Genomic DNA, 20,410 nt, shown 5'->3' with positions numbered 1-20,410 from the left:
CGTTCACTTGTGGCCTCTCCTTTAGCTAAAGCCGTTCTTCCGTGGCGAGCCTGCCAATTCCCAGGCAAGGGAAAAGGACGCACGCGAGCCCCCCACCGGCTGTCACTATTAAACGCTGTCACAGGATTTCTAGCGTTTCTCCTGGTGCGTCTAAAGGGGTTGTTCCCCAGACCCTCTTTTATCCTTACTCATGAGGTCTCAGATGTCAATCAGGTTGGGATGATGCAATCCCTCAACCAGCCCACTCTGGTCGTCCCCTGAGGGCTTCAATGAATAGTACAGTACTCAATACACAATTCCGTCTCCAAGAGACAATAGCCGTTATCAATGGTTCCGTCTTGCTGAGGCCAGGACACATTCCAAAACCTTGTGGATTCTCTCTCATTTCCTGGGTCCCAGACCCGAATTAATAGCGATCTTGCGATTCTCAAAAAGGAGGGGGCTACTTTGTACCCTTCGGCCCCTCAGAGTTGTGGCACATTCATAACACTCCCTTACCTAACTCTACACCGTTCAGATAATATCAAATGCCTTCTGAAAATTGAGGTACACAACATCCACTGGACCTCCCTTGTCTAACTTCCTGGTTACATCCTCGAAAAACTCCAATAGATTAGTCAAGCATGATTTGCCCTTGGTAAATCCATGCTGGCTCAGCCCAATCCTTTCACAGCTATCTAGATATGCCACTATTTCATCTTTAATAATGGACTCTAGCATCTTCCCCACTACTGATGTTAGGCTGACAGGACAATAGTTCTCTGTTTTCTCCCTCCCTCCTTTCTTAAAAAGTGGGATAACATTAGCCATTCTCCAATCCTCAGGAACTGATCCTGAATCTAAGGAACATTGGAAAATGATTACCAATGTATCCATAATTTCCAGGGCCACCTCCTTTAGTACCCTAGGGTGCAGACCATCTGGACCTGGGGATTTGTCAGCCTTCAGTCCCATCAGTCTACTCATCAGCGTTTCCTTCTTAATGTCAATCTGTTTCATTTCCTCTGTTACCCTATGTCCTTGGCCCATCCATACATCTGGGAGATTGCTTGTGTCTTCCCTAGTGAAGACAGATCTAAAGTACTTGTTAAATTCTTCTGCCATTTCTCTGTTTCCCATAACAATTTCACCCAATTCATTCTTCAAGGGCCTAACATTGTTCTTAACTATCTTCTTTCTCTTCACATACCTAAAAAAGCTTTTGCTATCCTCCTTTATATTCCTGGCTAGCTTGCGTTCGTACCTTATTTTTTCTCCCCGTATTGCCTTTTTAGTTAAGTTCTGTTGTTCCTTAAAAATTTCCCAATCATCTGTCCTCCCACTCACCTTAGCTTTGTCATACTTCCTTTATTTTAATGCTATGCAATCTCTGACTTCCTTTGTCAACCACTGTGGCCCCTTTTTCCCCCTTTGAATCCTTCCTTCTCCGGGGGATGAACTGATTTTGCGCCTTGTGCATTATTCCCAAGAATACCTGCCATTGCTGTTCCACTGTCTTTTCTGCTAGGATATCCATCCAGTTAACTTTGGCCAGCACCTCCGTCATGGCTTCATAGTCTCCTTTGTTCAAATGCAACACTGACACCTCCGAGCTGCCCTTATCCTTCTCAAATTGCAGATAAAAACTTATCATATTATGGTCACTACCTCCTAATGGCTCTTTTACTTCAAGATGGCTTATCAAATCCTGTTCATTACACAACACTAAATCCAGAATAGCCTTGTCCCTGGTCGGCTCTCGTACAAGCTGTTCCAAGAGTGCATCCCGTAGGCACTCTACAAACTCCCTATCCTGTGGTCCAGCACCAACCTGATTCTCCCAGTTCACCTGCATGTTGAAATGCCCTATAACTACTGCGACATTACCTTTGCCACATGCCAATGTTAACTCCCTATTCAACTTGCACCCAATATCCATGCTACTGTTTGGTGGCCTGTAGACAACACCCATTGCCCTTACTGTTCTTCAGTTCTATCCACCCAGACTCTACTTCTCCTGATCCTATGCCCCCCTTTGCAAAAGACTGAATCTCATTCCTCAAGAAAACCTTGAAGTCTGTTCTGTTGAAGGAAGTGAAAGATTGACAGATGTAGTCAGGAATGTGGAGCTGAGGTTACAATTGGATCATCCAGGATCTTATCGAAGAACAGACTAAGTATTAGAACTTAGGGCATTCCACCATATGTTAATTAATCTAACTAATTTTATAAACTGGAGTTTCCTTTTCTCCACAATTGATACTGCCCATAACCACATTTTCTCCATTTCCTGGCTCACACCATCTTCCGCCACCTTAACAGTGATAGAGTTCCTCTTGTCCTTAACAACCACCCACGAGCCTCCCCATCCAACACATCATCTTCCACAACTTCCGCCATCTCCAAAGGGATCCTACCACCAAACATATCTTTACCACCCACTCCACTGCTTTCCACAGAGGCTGCTCCCTCTGTGATTCCTTGTTCATTTGTCCATCTCCCTCCTGGCACTTATCCCTGCAAGAGGCCAAAGTCCTACACCTGCCCATTCCCATCCTCCCCCCCCTTTCATTCAAGGCCCCAAATAATCCCCCCAGGTGAGGCAATACTTCACCTGTGAATCTGCTGGGGTCGTCTGTTGTACCTAATGCTCCTGATGTGTCCTCCTCTGCATTGGTGACACCTGTCATAAATTGGGGATCTGCTTTGTTGAGCTCCTCCGCTCCATCTGCCAAAGGCAGAACTTACCCATGGCCCAACATTTTAATTCCATTTCCCGTTCCCATTATGACATGTCAGTCCATGAACTTGTGCCACGGTGAGGCCACCCTCTGGCCGGGGGAGCAATACCTTGAATTCTGTTGGGGCAGCCTGCAACCTGATAGCATGAATGTTGATTTCTATTTCAAGTAAAAAAAAGTTCCCTCCCCCCCCCCCCTTATTCCCCACTCCTGTCTCTTCTCACCTGCCTATCACCTCTCCCTGGTGTCCTTCCACCTTCCCTTTTTTCTATGGTCCACTCTTCTCTCCTATCATATTCTTTCAACACCAGCCCTTTACCTTTCCAACCCACTGGATTTCTCTTATTACCTTATAACTATCTTTTCTCTCCTGCCCCAGCTACTTATTCTGGCATATTCCTCTTTCCTTGTCAGTGACTAGTGGTGTTCCTCAGGGGTCAGTATTGGGATCACTACTTTTCACATTGTTTGTAAATGATTTTGATAATGGAATTGATGGCTTTGTGGCAAAGTTTGCGGATGATACAAAGATAGGTGGAGCGGTAGGTAGTGTTGAGGAAGCAATGCAATTGTAGCAGGACAGGCAAATTGGAAGAACAGGCAAAAAATTGGCAGATGAATACAGTGTTGGGAAATGAATGATAATGCATTTTGGGAAGGAACAATAGTGCAGACTATTATCTCAATGGGGAGAAGGTTCAAATATCAGAAGTGCAGAGGGATGGACTTAGGAGTCCTCGTGCAAGACTCCCAGAAAGTTAATTTACAGGTTGAGTCTGTGATAAAGAAGGCAAATGCAATGTTGGCATTTATTTCAAGGGGAATAGAATATAAGAGCAAAGAAATAATGCTGAGCCTTTATAAGACATTAATCAGGCTGCACTTAGAGTATTGCCAACAGTTTTGGGCCCTGAGAAAGAAAAGGATGCGATGTAATTGGAGAGAGTCCAGAGGAGGTTTATGAGGATGATTTGGGACTGAAGGGGTTAACATAAGAGGAGCGTTTGGCAGCTTTGGGCCTATGCTCACTGGAATTTAGAAGAATCTAGGGAGATTTCATTGAAACCTACTGAATGTTGGAAGGAGTAGATAAGGTGGATGTGGAGAGGATGTTTCCTATGATGGGGGCATGGTGGATGAGAAAGCAGGTGTATGGGGTTGAGTTGGGTCCAGGTTCAACCATGATGGAATGACGGAGAAAACTCGATGGGCTGAATGGCCTAATTCTGCTCCTGTGTCTTATGGTCTTGTAGATGTCTAAGTTGCTTGGCATTTAGAATGGAGTAGTAAATTGGATTCAGTGTTGACCTAGCGGGAGAAACCAGAGGGTGGTGGTAAATGGTTTTCTCTCTCTCTCACTGGAGGCCTGTGGCTAATGGTGTGCTGAAAGGATTTAATATTTTAGAAGATAATGTGGAAAACTGGATCAGTAAATTGGCAGATGCCATCAAGATTAGGGTCATAGTGAACAGTGATGAAGGTTATCAAAGGTTGAAAGGGGATCAAGATCATTTGGAAAAATTGGCTGGAAAATGCAAGAAGTTTAATGCAGGCAATTGCAAGGTATAGCACTTTGGTAGGACAGACCAGGGTAGGGCTTAAACAGTAACTGGTTGAGTATTGAGGAGTGAAGTAGAACAAAATGATCTGGAAATACAGATCCATAATTCCTTGAAAGTGGTGTCACAGGTAGGTAGAGTCATAAAAAGAGTTTTTGATACAATAGCCTTCAGAAATCAGAGTACAGGTGTAAGATGTTGGTGAGGTCAAAATTACAGAGGTGTACAAAATTATGAGGGTATGGATGCTGCTTGGCCTGCTGAGTTCCTCTAGGATTTTATGTGTTGCTTGGAATTCCAGCATCTGCAGATTTTCTCTTATTTGCCTAAAAACATGCCAACTTTATCCCCTCAGGCTGAGATAGAGCTACAGATCATAGGTTTAGGGTGAAAGGTGAAATCTATTTATGGGAACTTGTGGGGCAACTTTTTCTCTCAAAGGATGGTGTGTGTGAATGAGCTGCCAGCAGAAGTGATTGATGTGGGTTTAATTGCAACATTTAAGAGAAATTTGGATAGGTACGTGGATCAGAGGGGTGTGGTGGGCTGTTGTCTTGGTGCGGGTGGATGGGTCTAGGCAAAAAAACAGGTTGGCATGGCCTGGATAGATCAAATGGCTTGTTTCTGTACTGTAGTGTTCTATGGCTATGACTGAAGAGGATCTGAAGGTTTAGGTGCTGAGTATATTTAGCATGGAGATGGATAGATCATTGGGTAATAAGGGAATTGATATAAGTTATGGGTTAATTCAGAACAGAAGGGAAATAAATGATCACCCCTGAACCATGGGGCAGGCATTATGGATTTTTCCTTGCATTTAGATTCAGCTTCATTTATTAATCACTTGTACATCGATATATACAATGAAATGCATTGTTTGCATCAACAAACACATCCTAAGGATATTCTGGGAGCTGTCCACTAGTGTCTCACACCAATGTAGCACACCCACAATGTTCAGCAGAATAACACAAGCAGCAGCAAAAACAACTGAATAACAGCAAAAGAAGCAGCCAAGTTTGAGCCATGACTTCGATGGGCATTACAGCTTGGTGCCATCTTGACTAGACTGGACCATTTAGTTGAAGTGTTTCTTGGAGTATTAGATCAAAGCGACTAAACTTAGTCAGTGAATCCAATAGGATGGAAACAGGCCCTTCAGCTTAACTGATCCACGCCAACCAATATGCCCATTAAAGCTGTGATCTCTCAAGTCCCAGCAACATCCCTGTAAAACTTCTCTGCACTCTTTGTAGCATAATGACATCTTTCCTGTGATCAAAACTGAGGACAATATTCTTTCCACTACACCTCACTACATTTTGTACAACTCTAACATCATGTCCCAACTTCTGTGCTCAATGCTCTGACTGATTAAAGCTGCCTTCACCACCATGTCTACCTGTGACAGCACTTTCAGGCAACCATGCATGTGTACTCCCTGGTCCCTCTTCTACAATACTCCCCAGAGCCCCACACATGCTGTGAAGGTCCTACACTCATTTCTCTTCCCAAAGTACAACCCTCTATACATCTGAGTTAAACTCCAAATCCCCAGTTTAAGGTCCTATATTTTGTCTTTAGTTTTATATTTTCATTATATTCCCTTGCAAAATTTATAAGCTTGTCAAGTTGTACAACTCTTGCCCTAAGGTAATGTAGCTGCACAACAAGGCAAGTGCTAAGTTAAAAACTTGGGACTAATTGGATCAGCAGAAATAATATTCTCTCACTAATCTCTTGCATTATGCCCTGAAGCAATGCTTGATATTATTTTGTAAAACCACTTGGAACAATTGGAGAACCAAGCAGCAGAACTATCTAAATAGTGTGTGTTCACTTTGCCGGCCTAAAGCACTGGGAGATGCAAAGCTGTGGTCTGTAGTGCCACCACTGGCTGAATGCTAGAATTACAGCATAATCTAGACAAAGAATTTGTCCTAGAGAAAATTTATTCAATAATCACAAGTATTCAAAGTGAAAATTAGGCTTTGTTGCACATGAATATCCAAGATTTTATTATTGTGGATGTCTTGTGGTTTTGAAGGTGATTCTGAAAATTTCCCATTTTAATCCTAAAGATGTATCAATGTATTGCAAGAGACTTAACAAAAGACAATTTGCAGGGATTGAATGTGAAATTAAAGTGTATAGAGTAATACAGCATGGAAACAGGCCTTACGGCCCAAATAGCTCACATTGACCAAAATACCAATACAAGCTAGTCCCATTTGTCTGCATCTGACCTTATAAACAAACCCCTCCTATCCGTGTACCTATCCTACTGTCTTTTAAAAATTATTGTATGTTAGGATTTTTGCAACTAGTTTATTCTACTCCAAAAGCAATTTTTAAAACGGAATTGTGTATTCTGTATGTTTTAATGGGGTATATTTTAACTTTTCTGAGCAAAGTTACTTTCATTTAACCATACTATACCTGGTTGTTCTTAAAATGGAGTTACAGTTTTATAAGCGACTTTCTTTTTCATGAAGACCCAAGTAAGTACTCACAACATACACAAAAGTGCTAGAGGAATTCACCAAGTCAGGCAACATCTATGGAGGTGAATAAATAGTTGATGGTTCAAGCTGAGGCTCTTCATCAGCACTGCACAGGAAGAGGGCTAAAGCTAGAAAAAGGTGAGGGGAGGAGGGGTGTACAAGATGGCAGATAAGAGAGACCAGTTGAGGGGAAGGTGGGTAAGGGAGGGAGGATGCAGTAAGAGGCTGGGAAGCGATAAGTGGAAGAGGTGAAGGACTGAAGAAGGAATCTGACAGGCAAGGAGAGTGGCCCATGGAGAAAAGGGATGGGGGAGGAGCACTGGGGGAGGTGATGCTGGAGAGAAGAGAAAGAGTGAGAAGATAACTAGAGTGAGGAATGGAACAAGAAGAGAAGGGGGAGGGGGGAGAAATTGCTAGAAGTTTTTAAAAAACTGCTGTTCATGGCACCAGGTTGGGGCTACCCAGGTGCAGAACGAGGTGTTGCTCCTCCAACCTGAGTGTGGCCTCATCGTGGTGGTAGAGGACGCCTTAGACCAATATGTCAGAAAGAGAATGGGAAGTCTAATTGATATGGAAGACTACTGGGAAATCACAACTAGTGCGGATGGAGTGAAGGTGTTCAACAAAGTGGTTCCCCAAACTACATCAGGTCTCATTGATTTAGAAGAGGCCACACCAGGAGCACCAGATGATCCCCAGCAGACTCGCAGGTGAAGTCGCAGGTCATGCCTGGACGAATTGTTTGGGGCCCTGAGTTATGTAGGACCAGGTGTAGCACTTGTCCCACTTACAAGGATTATTGCCAGGAATGTGATCAGTGAGGAGGGATGAGTAGACAAGGGAATCACATAGAGAGTGATCCTTATGGAAAGTAGAGAGTGGTGGGGGAGGGGGAAGGAAAGATATGCTTGGTGGTGAGATCCCGTTGTAGATGGCGGAAGTTACGGAGGATGATGTCTTGTCAATATATTAATTAGATTGAATAGCAAGGTTATCATTAGGATTAGTATTAGAAAGCATACTAATCTTATGCTGTCTTTGGTTTGGAAGAATGAGAGCTGCTCTAACATTATTTTGCTCATTCAGCAGACAGGTGCAGAGCTGAAAGGCGACCCACTCGAGATTATGTAAGAAAATTCAGATGTGACAATGCCATTTCTATTGAATGTGAGAGGGAGATGGAAAAATAAATATAGATAGGCTTGTGATGGGGTGGCAATTTGGAAGAGCAGATACTTGGTTCTATTTGTAAAAGAGAATTAGAGGCTAGAACATGCTCCTCAATGCTCCTCATGCTCCTCAATGCAATGCTCCTCAGACAGGATGAAGAGGTCATTACTCCCCAACACCATTCGGCTCTACACTTCAACCACCAGGGGCAAGACATGTTAAGTGCCGGGGTTAGGACTGAGCTTAAGTTACCACTCAATGCACTTTAGTAAACTATTTAAGAACTTTTTAAAAGCTATTTATTAATGCTTTTTGGGAGGGTGATTTTAGATGCATATCATATTTATACTGAGTTAAATACTGTATGTAATAGTTTTGCTACAATAAGTGTATGGGACACTGGAAAAATGTTGAATTTCCCCTTGGGGATGAATAAAGTATCTATCTATCTATCTATCTATCTATCTAACATTACGAGCAACTGTTTCTCTTCCCATAGCCATATAATTGTCCCTGAAGTCTATAAAAATACAATTCTGCCCCACCTACCCTGAGTAATGTAACCATAAGCACTCACTCACTTTCTCCATGCTTCATAATCCAGTTATACATCTACAGTGAAATGTTTTACTATCTCACTGTGCTTACATTTTCAGTGGGTTTGTCCAACATGCAGTATTGGATAATCAAACAATTTTTCATCTAAATATTGAAAAATCTTGAGCATTATCTTGACTTTCCATTATAAACACTTTTCCTAGCTTCCGATTTCTGACAGATGTCTGACATTAAACCAAATTGCTTGTAACTTTATTGTCACATTTGATGCTGAGGTTAGCTTTGCAGCACATATTCATGTCATCGCTTAGACTTCCTATTTCTACCTATTGCTCTCTTTACCCCAGTCATTGCTCAGGTTCTGCAGAAATCTTCCTCTGTACCATTATTGCTTATAGACAATTATTGCAACTCCCTCCTACCCAGTTTACTTCAGTCATAGTCCTCATTCACACTGTCGTGTTCATGGATATCAATGTGGTGTTGGCATTTAGTTAAGTTTCTCACCTTTATTTTTGGATCCCTCCATAGCCTTGGCCTCTCTTTCTCTGTTATCTTCTCTACCCTAACATTGCTCCTTCAAGCATGCTGCCTTGGCTATCCCTGAACTCTGACTACTCCACTATTCACCATGGAACACTACACATTGGAATTCCCTTTAAACTTTGCCACAACTCTTTTTTTTTAAGAAGAAGAAAGGAAAAATAAAAGAAAAAAACTTGGGCTATTATTACAAATGACAGACATCAAATTACCTAACGTTGTTGAATTCAATAATTGTTGTTTATCAAGAGAAGTGAAGTTGCATAAATAATTGAACTGATGATCTTGTACTTGGCTGCAACATCTCAATTATTCAAGGTGTTTATTTTCAGTTTTGCAGTACATTGATATAGCAGAGCATAGTGGTATTTCCAGGCTCTGGTCAGTAGTCCTGAGAGGGTATGTCTTTTGGGGTCATTTATTGTATACATTGTTCCTATGCTGATTGGGGACCGCTTTGCTGAACATCTTCACTCTGTTCACTGCAATAGCCAGGATCTCCCAGTGGAAATCCATTTCAATTTGACTTCCCTACCCCACACCAACCTGACTGTCCATGGCCTCCCTTACTGCCATGATGAGACCAAATGTATGTTAGAACCCTCATATTCTGTCTTGGTAGCCTCCAACTAGATGGCATAAGCATCGATTTCCCTTTGTTTTTCCCCATTATGATGGCCCTCTCATTCCTTATCTTTTCTTCCTTGCCCTCATTATCTGCTCATCACCTCATCACCCCTTCTCCTTCCTCTTCTTCCCTGGTCTACTATCCTCTCCTTCTTCAGCTCTTTACCTCTTCTACCTCTTCTACCTATCACTCCCAGCTTCCCACATCATTCCACTCATTGTTTACTTTCCTCTGTAGATACTGCCTGACCTGCTGACTTCCTCCAGTATTTTGTGTGGCTATTGGAAGAGTGCAGTGTATTTGAATTTATCAGGACTTTGGTGGGTCAATGAGGGTGTTGGAGAGTAGACAGTTAGTGATATATTGTGGTTTGAGGAACTGTGGAAAGCGCAGCTGCAGACTCGATGCACTGTATTTCAGAAATGCAGGCCAGAATGAGAGTCAGGCATATGCATAGCTTTAATCGGTTGAGTATGGAAAAAGCTGTAAGAATTGTCTTTTATATAATCCCTATTCCAAAATTGATTTAAAATAATTGATAATTAAAAATATTTTGTAGTGATTTCTTAGCTTTGAATGCTATGGTCTGTCTGCACTAAAGCCGTCTAGATGACACCTCTTTGAGAGCAAGATTATAATGCTAAAAAGAAACTGGAGAAGTTGGAAAACCAGGTATCTCTCAACATGCACAAATTACGAACAAAAGCTTGTGAACAGTAATTGCGTTGTTCTTTGGATGTGCCCTGATAAAACAAAATCTGGTTATTTGAGAGGTGTGGGAGCTGTAACCTGAAGTTTCTGTGCTTCAAAAATGGGTAGTCCCTTGGTTTAGGTTTCTGTTAGTTCATTTTCCTCTTTTTTTTTCTGCAGGACCGTGTCACGTTTCGGCGAATAATTGTGAAAAACAATGCAAAGAAGAGGAAGATGTATGAATTATTCATTGAATCAGTTCCCCTGTTGAAATCACTGGAGGTACAGTTGTTTTCTTTGACCCGTACAGAACTCAGAACATTCAGTTAGCATAGTAACACTTTATGAAGCACCTTAGGAATTAATATTTAGAATTTGTGACTTGTGTAAAGTACCAGAGCAGTTGATCAAAGCTTAAATAAACAGATTATTTTTAAGGCACGATGAGGTGCAAGGGCATAGATATTTTAAGGGAATGCATTCCAGTGATTGGGATCCTGCAGTTGAATAATAATAACTATTATATTACTAACAATGGAGCCAGAGCAGCAGGGTAAAGTTACCTCACAGCTCCAGTCATCCAGGCTTAATTCCAGGTTACAGATGGTTCTGAAACCCAAGTCATTGGGTACATTTGAAGTGGAGATTGATAGATTCTTGATTAGTAAGGGTGGCAAAGGTTACAGGGAGATGGCAAGGCAATGGGGGTAGAGGGAACATATCAGCTGTGATTGACTGGTGGAGCAAACTCGATGAGCTGAATGACCTAATTCTGCTCCTATGTCTATACCAAATCACACTTCAGTCATTAAAATTTCTGTATTATCTGTTTGATTTTTCAGCTTTCAGAAAGAATGAAGATTGTTGACGTAATAGGAGAGAGGTCATATCAGGATAATGAACTTATCATTAAACAGGTAAGACCTTAATTCATTATATGCGCAACCTTTATGCCATGGTTTTTAATTACTAAATAACCAACTTGCAAACTTTCATGTTCAATAACTTATGTTTGATTTCCTTGTACTTTTTGGCACTCCAGTTAATCAGTCCATTAGTTAATTGGGGCAGCTGCCTATTTGGACAAGTCTTAAAGAACAAAAACTAATTGAAAAAATAGCCAGGATTCCCTTCATTTATTTCGGACACTTGGCCACTTTACTGGGACAGGAGACTGTTGCCAAATAGTTTCTATCCAGCATCAGTCGCATGAACTTGTGAGTTTTTGTAGCTGTTAGACACTACACGGTGCTTAGAGCAAGCAGTTTTTAGTGTCATTTGAATGTGGTTGTATTCAAAAGCCAGTGATTTTTGCCACTGATAGTTGGCGAGAAATAAGCAGTAAGACTATTTAGAAATGTGTTGCTCAGTGTGTTTTCAGGCTTGGAATTGCCAGAAACGGTCAGGTGGGAAAAGTGAAACAATTCCACTATTTCAACAAGTTAGGAGCTATGAATGTTACAATGAAAGTGAACATCTGGAGGATGCAAACCTCGAAAGCATTGTATGAAGGCAGTCCATTATCAGCACTAGGTGTCTGTGCTAATTTTGTTCATTTACAGCCAATCAAAAGAACATCACATGTTACAATGGAAGTGAACATTTGGAGGATGCAAACCTCAAAAGCATTGTATGAAGGCATTCCATTATCGACAGTAATTTTGTTCATTGACAGCCAATCAAAAGAACGTGACAGCATGTTGGTTGTCCGTTGTATCTGACGATGAAAGTGAAACCTGCGTGGTAGAGTTTTTAAAGTGGAAGGGCAATTGTATTAAGACAGTTCCATTCTCTCGACCTCGTAACTCCAGGTCCACTGGTATGAGTAGTCACAAATTGGGGTCTTCCTTGGTTGCAATGGATAACCATGACTACTTCAGTGCTTTATCATGCCCCTTGCTCTCCATGAAGCATTACATAACCACTTCCTTGGTGGTTGAATCTCAGTGTTGATCTCATCTGCCCAGTGTGCCGGAACTGACTTACCAGTCTAGGACAGGCATGCCCCTATTTCACTGGGGTATGAGGACCTCTGGCTATCCTCACCTGGTTTAGCCTGCCTGTCTCATGCAAACAGCTACTTGGAGCCACAGGTGAGAGCTAAGTGTCCGGTGGGGACCAAAGAGCTGCCCCAGAATGGACACAGCAAGCCCCTTCATCAGAGGTGCTATCCCTCTTTGAATGCTCCATACCAGGCAGTATACACGGGATGAATTCTTCCATCGATAACTTAGAAACTTATACGCAGTTTTATAGTACTGTAGTAGAATTGATAGTGTTTTAATTTGTTCTGCATTTCATTTAAGTGCATAATTTGTTACTCAGTTAAACGGTAGTTTGTCTTTGCTAACCAGTTTTAAATATCGAAACTGGCTAATTGGAGCAGCTGCTTAATTGGGCCAAAATGCACTGGTCCTGATGTGTTCCAATTAACCAGAGTCCACTGTAATTGATTTATTTTCAGATTGGTCAAGAGAAAACCTTTTGCACCTGTTTAATATAAGGCCTATTTTCATATATAGGGTAGCGGAGTGGACACGCATTTCAACCAAAACAGGTGTAAGTGCTCCTTCCTTCCGCTAGCCTGCAGATCACCCTTGGGCAAGGTGTAGCACCTGCTCAGCGCCCCCCAGCCCCAAAATAAGGATGACATGAAGCCACGGGAGCAGGTGGTGGATGGTCGTATGAGCAGCTGGTGCACATCACAGATCCTGGTTATGCGACCACTGACACCAGGCAGACAATCTCTGAAGAGTGTTCAGAGGCTGGGATCACCCGTATTGTAAAGACACTGACCAGAAGAAGGCAATTTCAAACTACTTCTGTAGAGAAGTTTGTCAAGAACTATCATAGTCCTTAGACCATGATCACCCACATCATTCAACATGGCACATAATGATGATGATGATTTTCACTTAATAAGTCTTATTGACCTTTGAATGTCTGCATGTTCAAGCATTGTATTATAGCCCTGAGAGAGAGACAACACTGAGAAACCCTTTGGTTCTTCCCTCCTCCTATCCTGGTTTGTTTTCTTTACCCCCACATTCCCATCAGATTCCACCAGGTTACACCTCCTATACAAAGTGGAAATTATAGTGGCCAATTAACCCAATTTTGGGATATGAGAGGAAACTGGAGCACACACATGAAACCCATCCTGTCAGGAGAGAGGATGTGCAGACTCCACATAGACAATGCAACAGGTTAGGAACCAAGCTGGGTCACGGGAGTGGTGAAGCGACAACTCTACTAATAATCCAAGGTCAGGATTGAACTTGGGTCCCTGAAGCCATGAGGTTGTGTATATGGATGTTTAACAACTGTGTAATCATGTGTGAGGGCCATTGGAGTACACACATGGGAATTAGACCAGAAACTAAGTTTATAAATTTGAAACTGAATCAGTGTTGAGCTAGCTGGAGTGTTTAATTGGTTTTCCAATTATTCTCCTTTGGTCCTTACTTACAATTGTTGATTACAATGGATAGTTAGTTGCACTTCCTACAAAACATAATAACACACACAACATGCTGGAGGAAATCAGCAATTCAGGTAACATCAATGGGGAGGAATGAATAGTCACTGTTTCAGGCCAATTGTTCAGGCTGTTTCAGCGTTTAAGTGAAATTTGGATTGGTGAATGGATGGTAGGGGTATGGAGGGCTATGGTCCAGATGCAGGTCGATGGAAGTAGGCAGTTTAAATAGTTTCAGCATGGACTAGATGGGCCGAACGGTCTGTTTCTGCATTGTACTTTTCGATGACTACGAAGAACCAAGGATTATGATTTAATGTAGTGTATTTTTCACAGCAATCATAATTGAATCCACCACTGTACATTTAATACCCAAGACAGGTGAGGTTTTAATTTTCTATTTGTGGATTTCAGTCAAACTTACTCACAGTTTCTGTCACAGTATGGCTGTGAGGATAAGATACCTCTCACTTTTATCACAGATTGCAGAAACGGAAGAGCATTAAAGATATTACAATGAAATTGAAATGTGGGGACTATTTTTGCAGGCAAGATCTTGCATGCAACAATGAAAGGGAGGTTTATCTGTGTTGTGCTTTGCAAAACCTCAACATGACTCAGTGTGAATTGTAACCAAATGAGTAATTTTAAGATATGGTGTAGGAAACAGCAATTAATTACCACACAGGAAACAGCATCAAAATAATTAATCCAATGCTTGTGTTTGGTGTTGATTGCGAAATACATTTAGAATGGGTCTTGAGGAAAATTCTTCTGTTTTTTTAAATATTGATAGTTTTTTTCAACCACCTGATATATGGACAACCAGCAGCCCGGCATTGGACTGCCGGCCTAGATAGACTGAATGCATGCTGGCATTTTCCCCTCAAGCTGAGAGAGACTAGAACTAAAGACTGTAGGTTTAGGTAAAAGGTGAAATATTTAGGCCATAAGATATAGGAGCAGAAGTAGGCCATTCAGCCCATTGAGTCTGCTCTGCCATTCAAATCATGGGCTGATCTAATTCTTCCAGTCATCCCACTCCCTTGCCTTCACCCCATTCCCTTTGATGCCCTGGCTAATCAAGAACCTATCTATCTCTGCCTTAAATATACCCACTGACTTGGCCTCCACAGCTGCTCGAGGTGACAAACTCCATATATTTACCATCATCTGACTAAAGTAAATTTCTCCGCATCTCAGTTCTAAATGGACATACTTCAATCCTGAAGTCGTGCTCTCTTGTCCTAAAATCTCCTACAATGGGAAACAACTTTGCCATATCTAATCTGCTCAAGTCTTTTAACATTTGGAATGTTTCTATAAGATCCCCCCCCCCTCATTGTCCTGAACTCCAGGGAATATAGCCCAAGAGTTGCCAGACGTTCCTCATACGGTAGCCCTTTCACTCCTGGAATCATTCTTGTGAATCTTCTCTGAACCCTCTCCAATGTCAGTATATCCTTTCTAGAGGGATTCTGAGGGAGAATTTCTTCACTCAGAAGGTGGAGCGAGTGTGGAACGAGCTGCCAGCAGAAGTGGTGGATGCAGGTTCAATTACAGCATTTAGGAGAAATTTGGATAGATAAGTGGATGAGAGAGGTATGGAGGTCTATGGTTCAGGTACAGGTAGAGGGGACTGAGCACATGAGATTCTGAAGGTGCTGGGAATTGAGAGTAACACATACAAACTCAGCAGGTCAGGCAGTGTCTATGGAAATGAATAAGTAGTTGACGTTTCAGTCCAAAACCCTTCTTAGCCCATAGCATCGACTGCTTATCCCTCTCCATGATGCTGCCTGACCTGAGTTCCTCAAGCATTTTGAGTGTTACTCTGAATTTCTAGCATCTGTAATATCTCTTGTGTTTACGAAACATAACAGTAGTTTCTCTGGAGTGGGTGAAAGAAATCTTTGAATCGATTACACAGTAATCAAAACATACTGTTGACAATATCCTTGAAAATTAAAGGAATGGCAAACTCCAACTTAGTGATTAGTTCATCATTTGAACATTGCCCATTATATCTGGCAGAACAGAATGAATCAGTGTCGACTTTTTCAACTGGCAGTTTGCTTTTGCATAGGAAATGAGAGAGCTCGGCTTTTGGAACTTGTCCCTCTCAAGTCCAAGTATCATGTACACCTTCTGAGAACCTTGGCTACGTTGGTTATTCATTGCCTTTCCGGACAACACTGCTTACCTGTCATCTTTCACATTTTGTGATGCCTCAGCCAAAATAAAACTGTGACTTCCGATTTACAGCCTTTAGAGCAGGGGTTCACAACCTTTTTTATGCCATCAACCAATGCTATTAAGCAAGGGCCCCAGGTTAGGAGCCTCTGCTTTGGAGGGATTGACTTCTGGATTTTCACCATGTTTTGTGGACTGGAGAATTCCTCCAGATTTTTACTCTTAAGTGGCCTAGCTTTTGTGGTCTAAACTTTATTCTGAGGTCAAGAATGAGGCATAAAATGTGCTGTTTACAATTGATTTAAGTATTACAAGAGCAAAGAAGAACAAGAAATGTTGAGAGAACAAAGACTAGACTAAAAAGTAGACATTGTCTTCTGATACTCAGACTAGATAGAAATAAAAAAATTACATTGATAACAATTAAATAGCCAGGTTCATGTGGTTTGACACCTGCTGCTGAAAACTAAGAAGATTCTAGAAAAATACAGAAGCAGCTGTACTATAATTACTGGAAAGTTCACTGAACAATTAATATACAGTGGATTCTGGTTAATTAGCACACATCAAGACTGGTACATTTTGCCCCAATTAAGTGGCTGCTCCAGTTAGCCAAAACTTCATGGAAATAATTAAAAAGATTTACAAACTACTGTTTAACTAAAATATTATGTATTTAACTAAAACGCAGAACAAATTAGAACACTTCTATTATTGCTACAGTACTATAAAATTGTATAATAGGAATTCATGCAGTATACGTTGCCATGTTCTTTTGATTGATTGTAAATGAACAAATTTAGCATCGACGCCTAGTGCAGGTAAAGGACTACCTTCTTACAATGCTTTTGATGATTACATCCTCCAAATCTTCACTTTCATTGTAACATTCAAGGTGATTGTTGATAGCTTCAAATTCTTTGGCGTTCCTAACTTGTTGAAGTAGTGAAATTATTCACTTATTTTCACTCCTGGCTGTTTCTGGCTTCTCCAAGCCTGAATGTTTGAGACTGTAGTGTGCAAAACCAATCAAAATTGTCTTACTGCTTATTTCTTGCCAACTATCAGAGACAAAATCACTGCTTTTTTAATGCAAAAATATGCAATGGACTCAATGTAAAAAGCTGTTCCCTCTAAACACGGTATAATGTCTAATGGCCACACAAGTGCATGTGTCTGATGCTAGTTAGAAACTGTCCAGCAACAGTCCCAAATAAATGAAATGAATTCCGGCTATTTTCTTGATTGTTTTTTGTTCATTAAGAGTTGTTCCAAATAAGTGGCTGCTCTGATTAACCGATGGCCCAATTAATCGGAATCTACAATATGTAGGTGATTATATAAAAAAAATTACAAACAAGCATTAGAAAGTTAAACTACGAGAAAAATAATAATTCTGCATCCCAATCCAACAACAGGAAGGAAAGTCAGACTATTGTGGGGCAGCACAGTAGTGTAGCACCAGCTGTTAGATCAGGGTTCAATTCCAGTTTTAAGGAGTTGGTACATCCTTCCTGTGACCCTGTGGTTTCCGCTGAGCACTCTTGTTACATTGCAAAAAGACATGGGTTAGGATTAGTAAGTTGTGGGCACGCTGTGATGGCACCAGAAGCGTGGCAACACTTGCAGGCTACCCAGCACATCCTCCCTGATTTGATTTGATGCAAATGACCCATTTCACTGTACGTTTCAATATACATGTCACAAATAAAGCTATTCTCTCCTTACCTCTGACTATATTATTCATCAGGTATGTGCTAAAACAAGTTGATGCTAAGTTACAATTTTGAAATCTGAGGTTTTACTTTGTTGCCCTGCAGGGAGATAAGGCAGACTGCTTCTACATTGTAGAGTCTGGTGAAGTGAAGATTATGATCAAGAGCAAGGTAAGACAGTTCACCTGCATGGGCCACAAGGTGATCATAAACCAAAGGGAAATAGTGGAAACTATAAATACAGTAAAGTGCTGTAAATGCAAGTGCCTGAAGAGGAAAACCTGTCATGTTTCGAGTATTGAAGCATGTATACGTTACCATATAGTGTCTTGAGATTCACTTTCTCGCAGACATTCACAGTAAAATAAGTTAATAGAATCAATGAAAATCTACACAGAAAGGCTGACAAACAGCCAACGTGCAAAAGGAGAGCAACTGTGCAAATCTAAATAAATAAATAATACCAACGACATTAGTTGAAGAGCCCTTGAAAGTGAGTCATTTAGTTATGGAATCAGTTCAGAGTTGACGTGAATGAAGTTATCCACGCTGGTCCAGGAGCCAGATGGCTGAAAGGTAATAACTGTTCCTAAAGCTGGTGGTGTGGGAGCTATGGATCCTGTACCACTACCTCGATGGCAGCAGTTGGAAGAGAACATGGGAGGGATGATGGATGCTGCCTTTTTTGTGGCTATGGCCATGTAGATGGCCCTTTGGTGGGGAGGACTTTACTTGTGATGTATTGGGCTTTATGCGCTGCTTTTTTTTAAATAGAGTTGGTTAAGATGTAACAATTTAAGCAATTGCAGAGTTAGGGAAAATGAGTAGAGTAAGGTCTGTAACTCAGGAAAGGGCTGTTACGTATCCCGTAACTGGATAACTTACCAGCAAAGATAGAGAGGTCCGTTGAAGTCCGATGTCACTATTTTCAAATATTTTTATTTATAAAGGGACACAAAAGTAAGGTTAATACAAACATTCAGATAATGCACATCGTCAACACTCAATCTAAAGCGCGGGTATAGTAATAATCATCATTAAGAAGTGAGCTCTATTGTTGTCTAGGGGTTAATAGATTGTCCGCTGGAAATATAAAAGTCAGTCAGAAGTCTGCAGGCCTCAGCCTTTTGAGAATCGCTGGGTTTCACGTGGGGCGACCAAGAGAGAGAGATTGGGGAGAAGAGAAAAAACTTGCCGGGTCTTGATGAAGCTTCCGTGAAATCGGGGGAGGGTTGGTTCTCTCTCCCCGATGTTAGTTAAAAGCGGTTTTCCGTGATTCCAGCCACAAATTCCAATCCCGGAATCTAACGCACGTGGCTTCCTTCAGAATGGCTTCCCGCTGCTGCGGAATCACTCTCTCGTGTCTTCTTGGTGCGTCTGAAGGGCTGTTCCCCTGAGACTCTCCTTTATACTTCCTCACGGGGTCGCAGGTGTAAATCAGGTTGGGATGATGCAATCTCTCTCTCAACCAGCCCACCTTGCCCGAGGGCTTTTCACGTGGTCTCCATGAGACAATAGTCGCTGTCGTCTTATTCTGCATCCCGGGTGGAACGTGCAATTCGGCACATTTCTCTCTCTCTCTCTCTCTCTCTCTCTCTTCCTGGGTCTATTGACCCCCCCCCCCCCCCCCCCCCCCCCGACGGGTGCTCTTGCGATTCTCACAAAGGAGGGGGCTGGGATCATAACAGGGCAAGGGTATTTAAATGATGTGAAGGATGATGATACCATGGTGAATCTAGTTAGGAATCACATAAATATATAAAGGGTATAAGGGGGATTATACAGTATAGGAGAACAGTTATCAGTACATGTCAAAAAAGGAATGGTAGTTAAAAGATAATTTATTTGATTGTTCATAACAGAGTGCTATAAAATGCCTGATCAAATTATGTCCCTTGCATTTGCATAAGGCTTCATTGGGGAAAAAAAATTAAGTCTGGAGTTGAAAGGAAGAAGAGAATTAAAATGGTTAATGAATTAAAAAACCTCATGCCATGCTTGTAGACTGAGTGGAGCTCTTCTGTAAAGTAATCACTCCAGCAGTGCTTGGTCTCCCAAAAATAGAAAGGACTGTATCATAAACAATAAATAGTGGGGTGAAAGGTCAGCTGCTTACATAGAATGGGAATGGCTGCAAATCTTCGGCCTTTGGGGTAATTAGAGTGTGCTCCATTTCCACTGATTCATTTTTCATATTAGCTGTGAGGATGCTGACAAGGAATGGGAAGAAGAGCATTCGTGGTATCATCGCCTTGGATGTTTTGGAAGTTATGGCAAATGATCGTTTAAATGTAGAATCTTATGAGAATAGAGGTGAGGGCAATGAAAATTAACTCAAGGGAAGGAGATTGAAAAGGCTAATGTGTGAGGAGCACTTGATGGCTTAGGGCCTGACTCTCTGGAGTCACAGGGGATCTCATTGAAATCTATTGAATATTGAAAGGGCTAGATAGAGTGGACGTAGGGAAGATGTTTCCAATAGTGAGAGAATCTAGGATTAAGGATGCCCCTTTAGAACAGAGAGGAGGAAGACTTTCCTTAGCCAGAGAATGGTGCATTTGTGGAATCCATTGCCTCAGGTGGCTGTGGAGGCCAAATTAATGGATGAACATAAAGTGGAGTATTAACAGGTTCTTGCTTAGTAAGAGCATT

The 20,410-nt window shown here is 41.6% G+C and overlaps 1 protein-coding gene across 1 annotated transcript in view; it reads left to right on the top strand.

Annotated features, from left to right (window-relative positions):
- The window catches only part of prkar2aa (protein kinase, cAMP-dependent, regulatory, type II, alpha A), a 336,630-nt gene that overhangs the window by 305,046 nt on the left and 11,174 nt on the right, over positions 1 to 20,410 (top strand). Inside the window, exons 13-15 of the mRNA XM_059943985.1 lie at positions 10,553 to 10,654; positions 11,215 to 11,289; positions 17,864 to 17,929. Coding sequence (XP_059799968.1) covers positions 10,553 to 10,654; positions 11,215 to 11,289; positions 17,864 to 17,929 — 243 coding nt within the window. The remainder of the gene's footprint in view (positions 1 to 10,552; positions 10,655 to 11,214; positions 11,290 to 17,863; positions 17,930 to 20,410) is intronic.

Source organism: Hypanus sabinus, chromosome 19 (assembly GCF_030144855.1).
Source record: "Hypanus sabinus isolate sHypSab1 chromosome 19, sHypSab1.hap1, whole genome shotgun sequence".
NCBI classification, from domain to species: Eukaryota; Metazoa; Chordata; class Chondrichthyes; order Myliobatiformes; family Dasyatidae; genus Hypanus; species Hypanus sabinus.
Note: the sequence above shows the minus strand (reverse complement) of the source record. Positions and strands in the feature narration are given on the sequence as shown.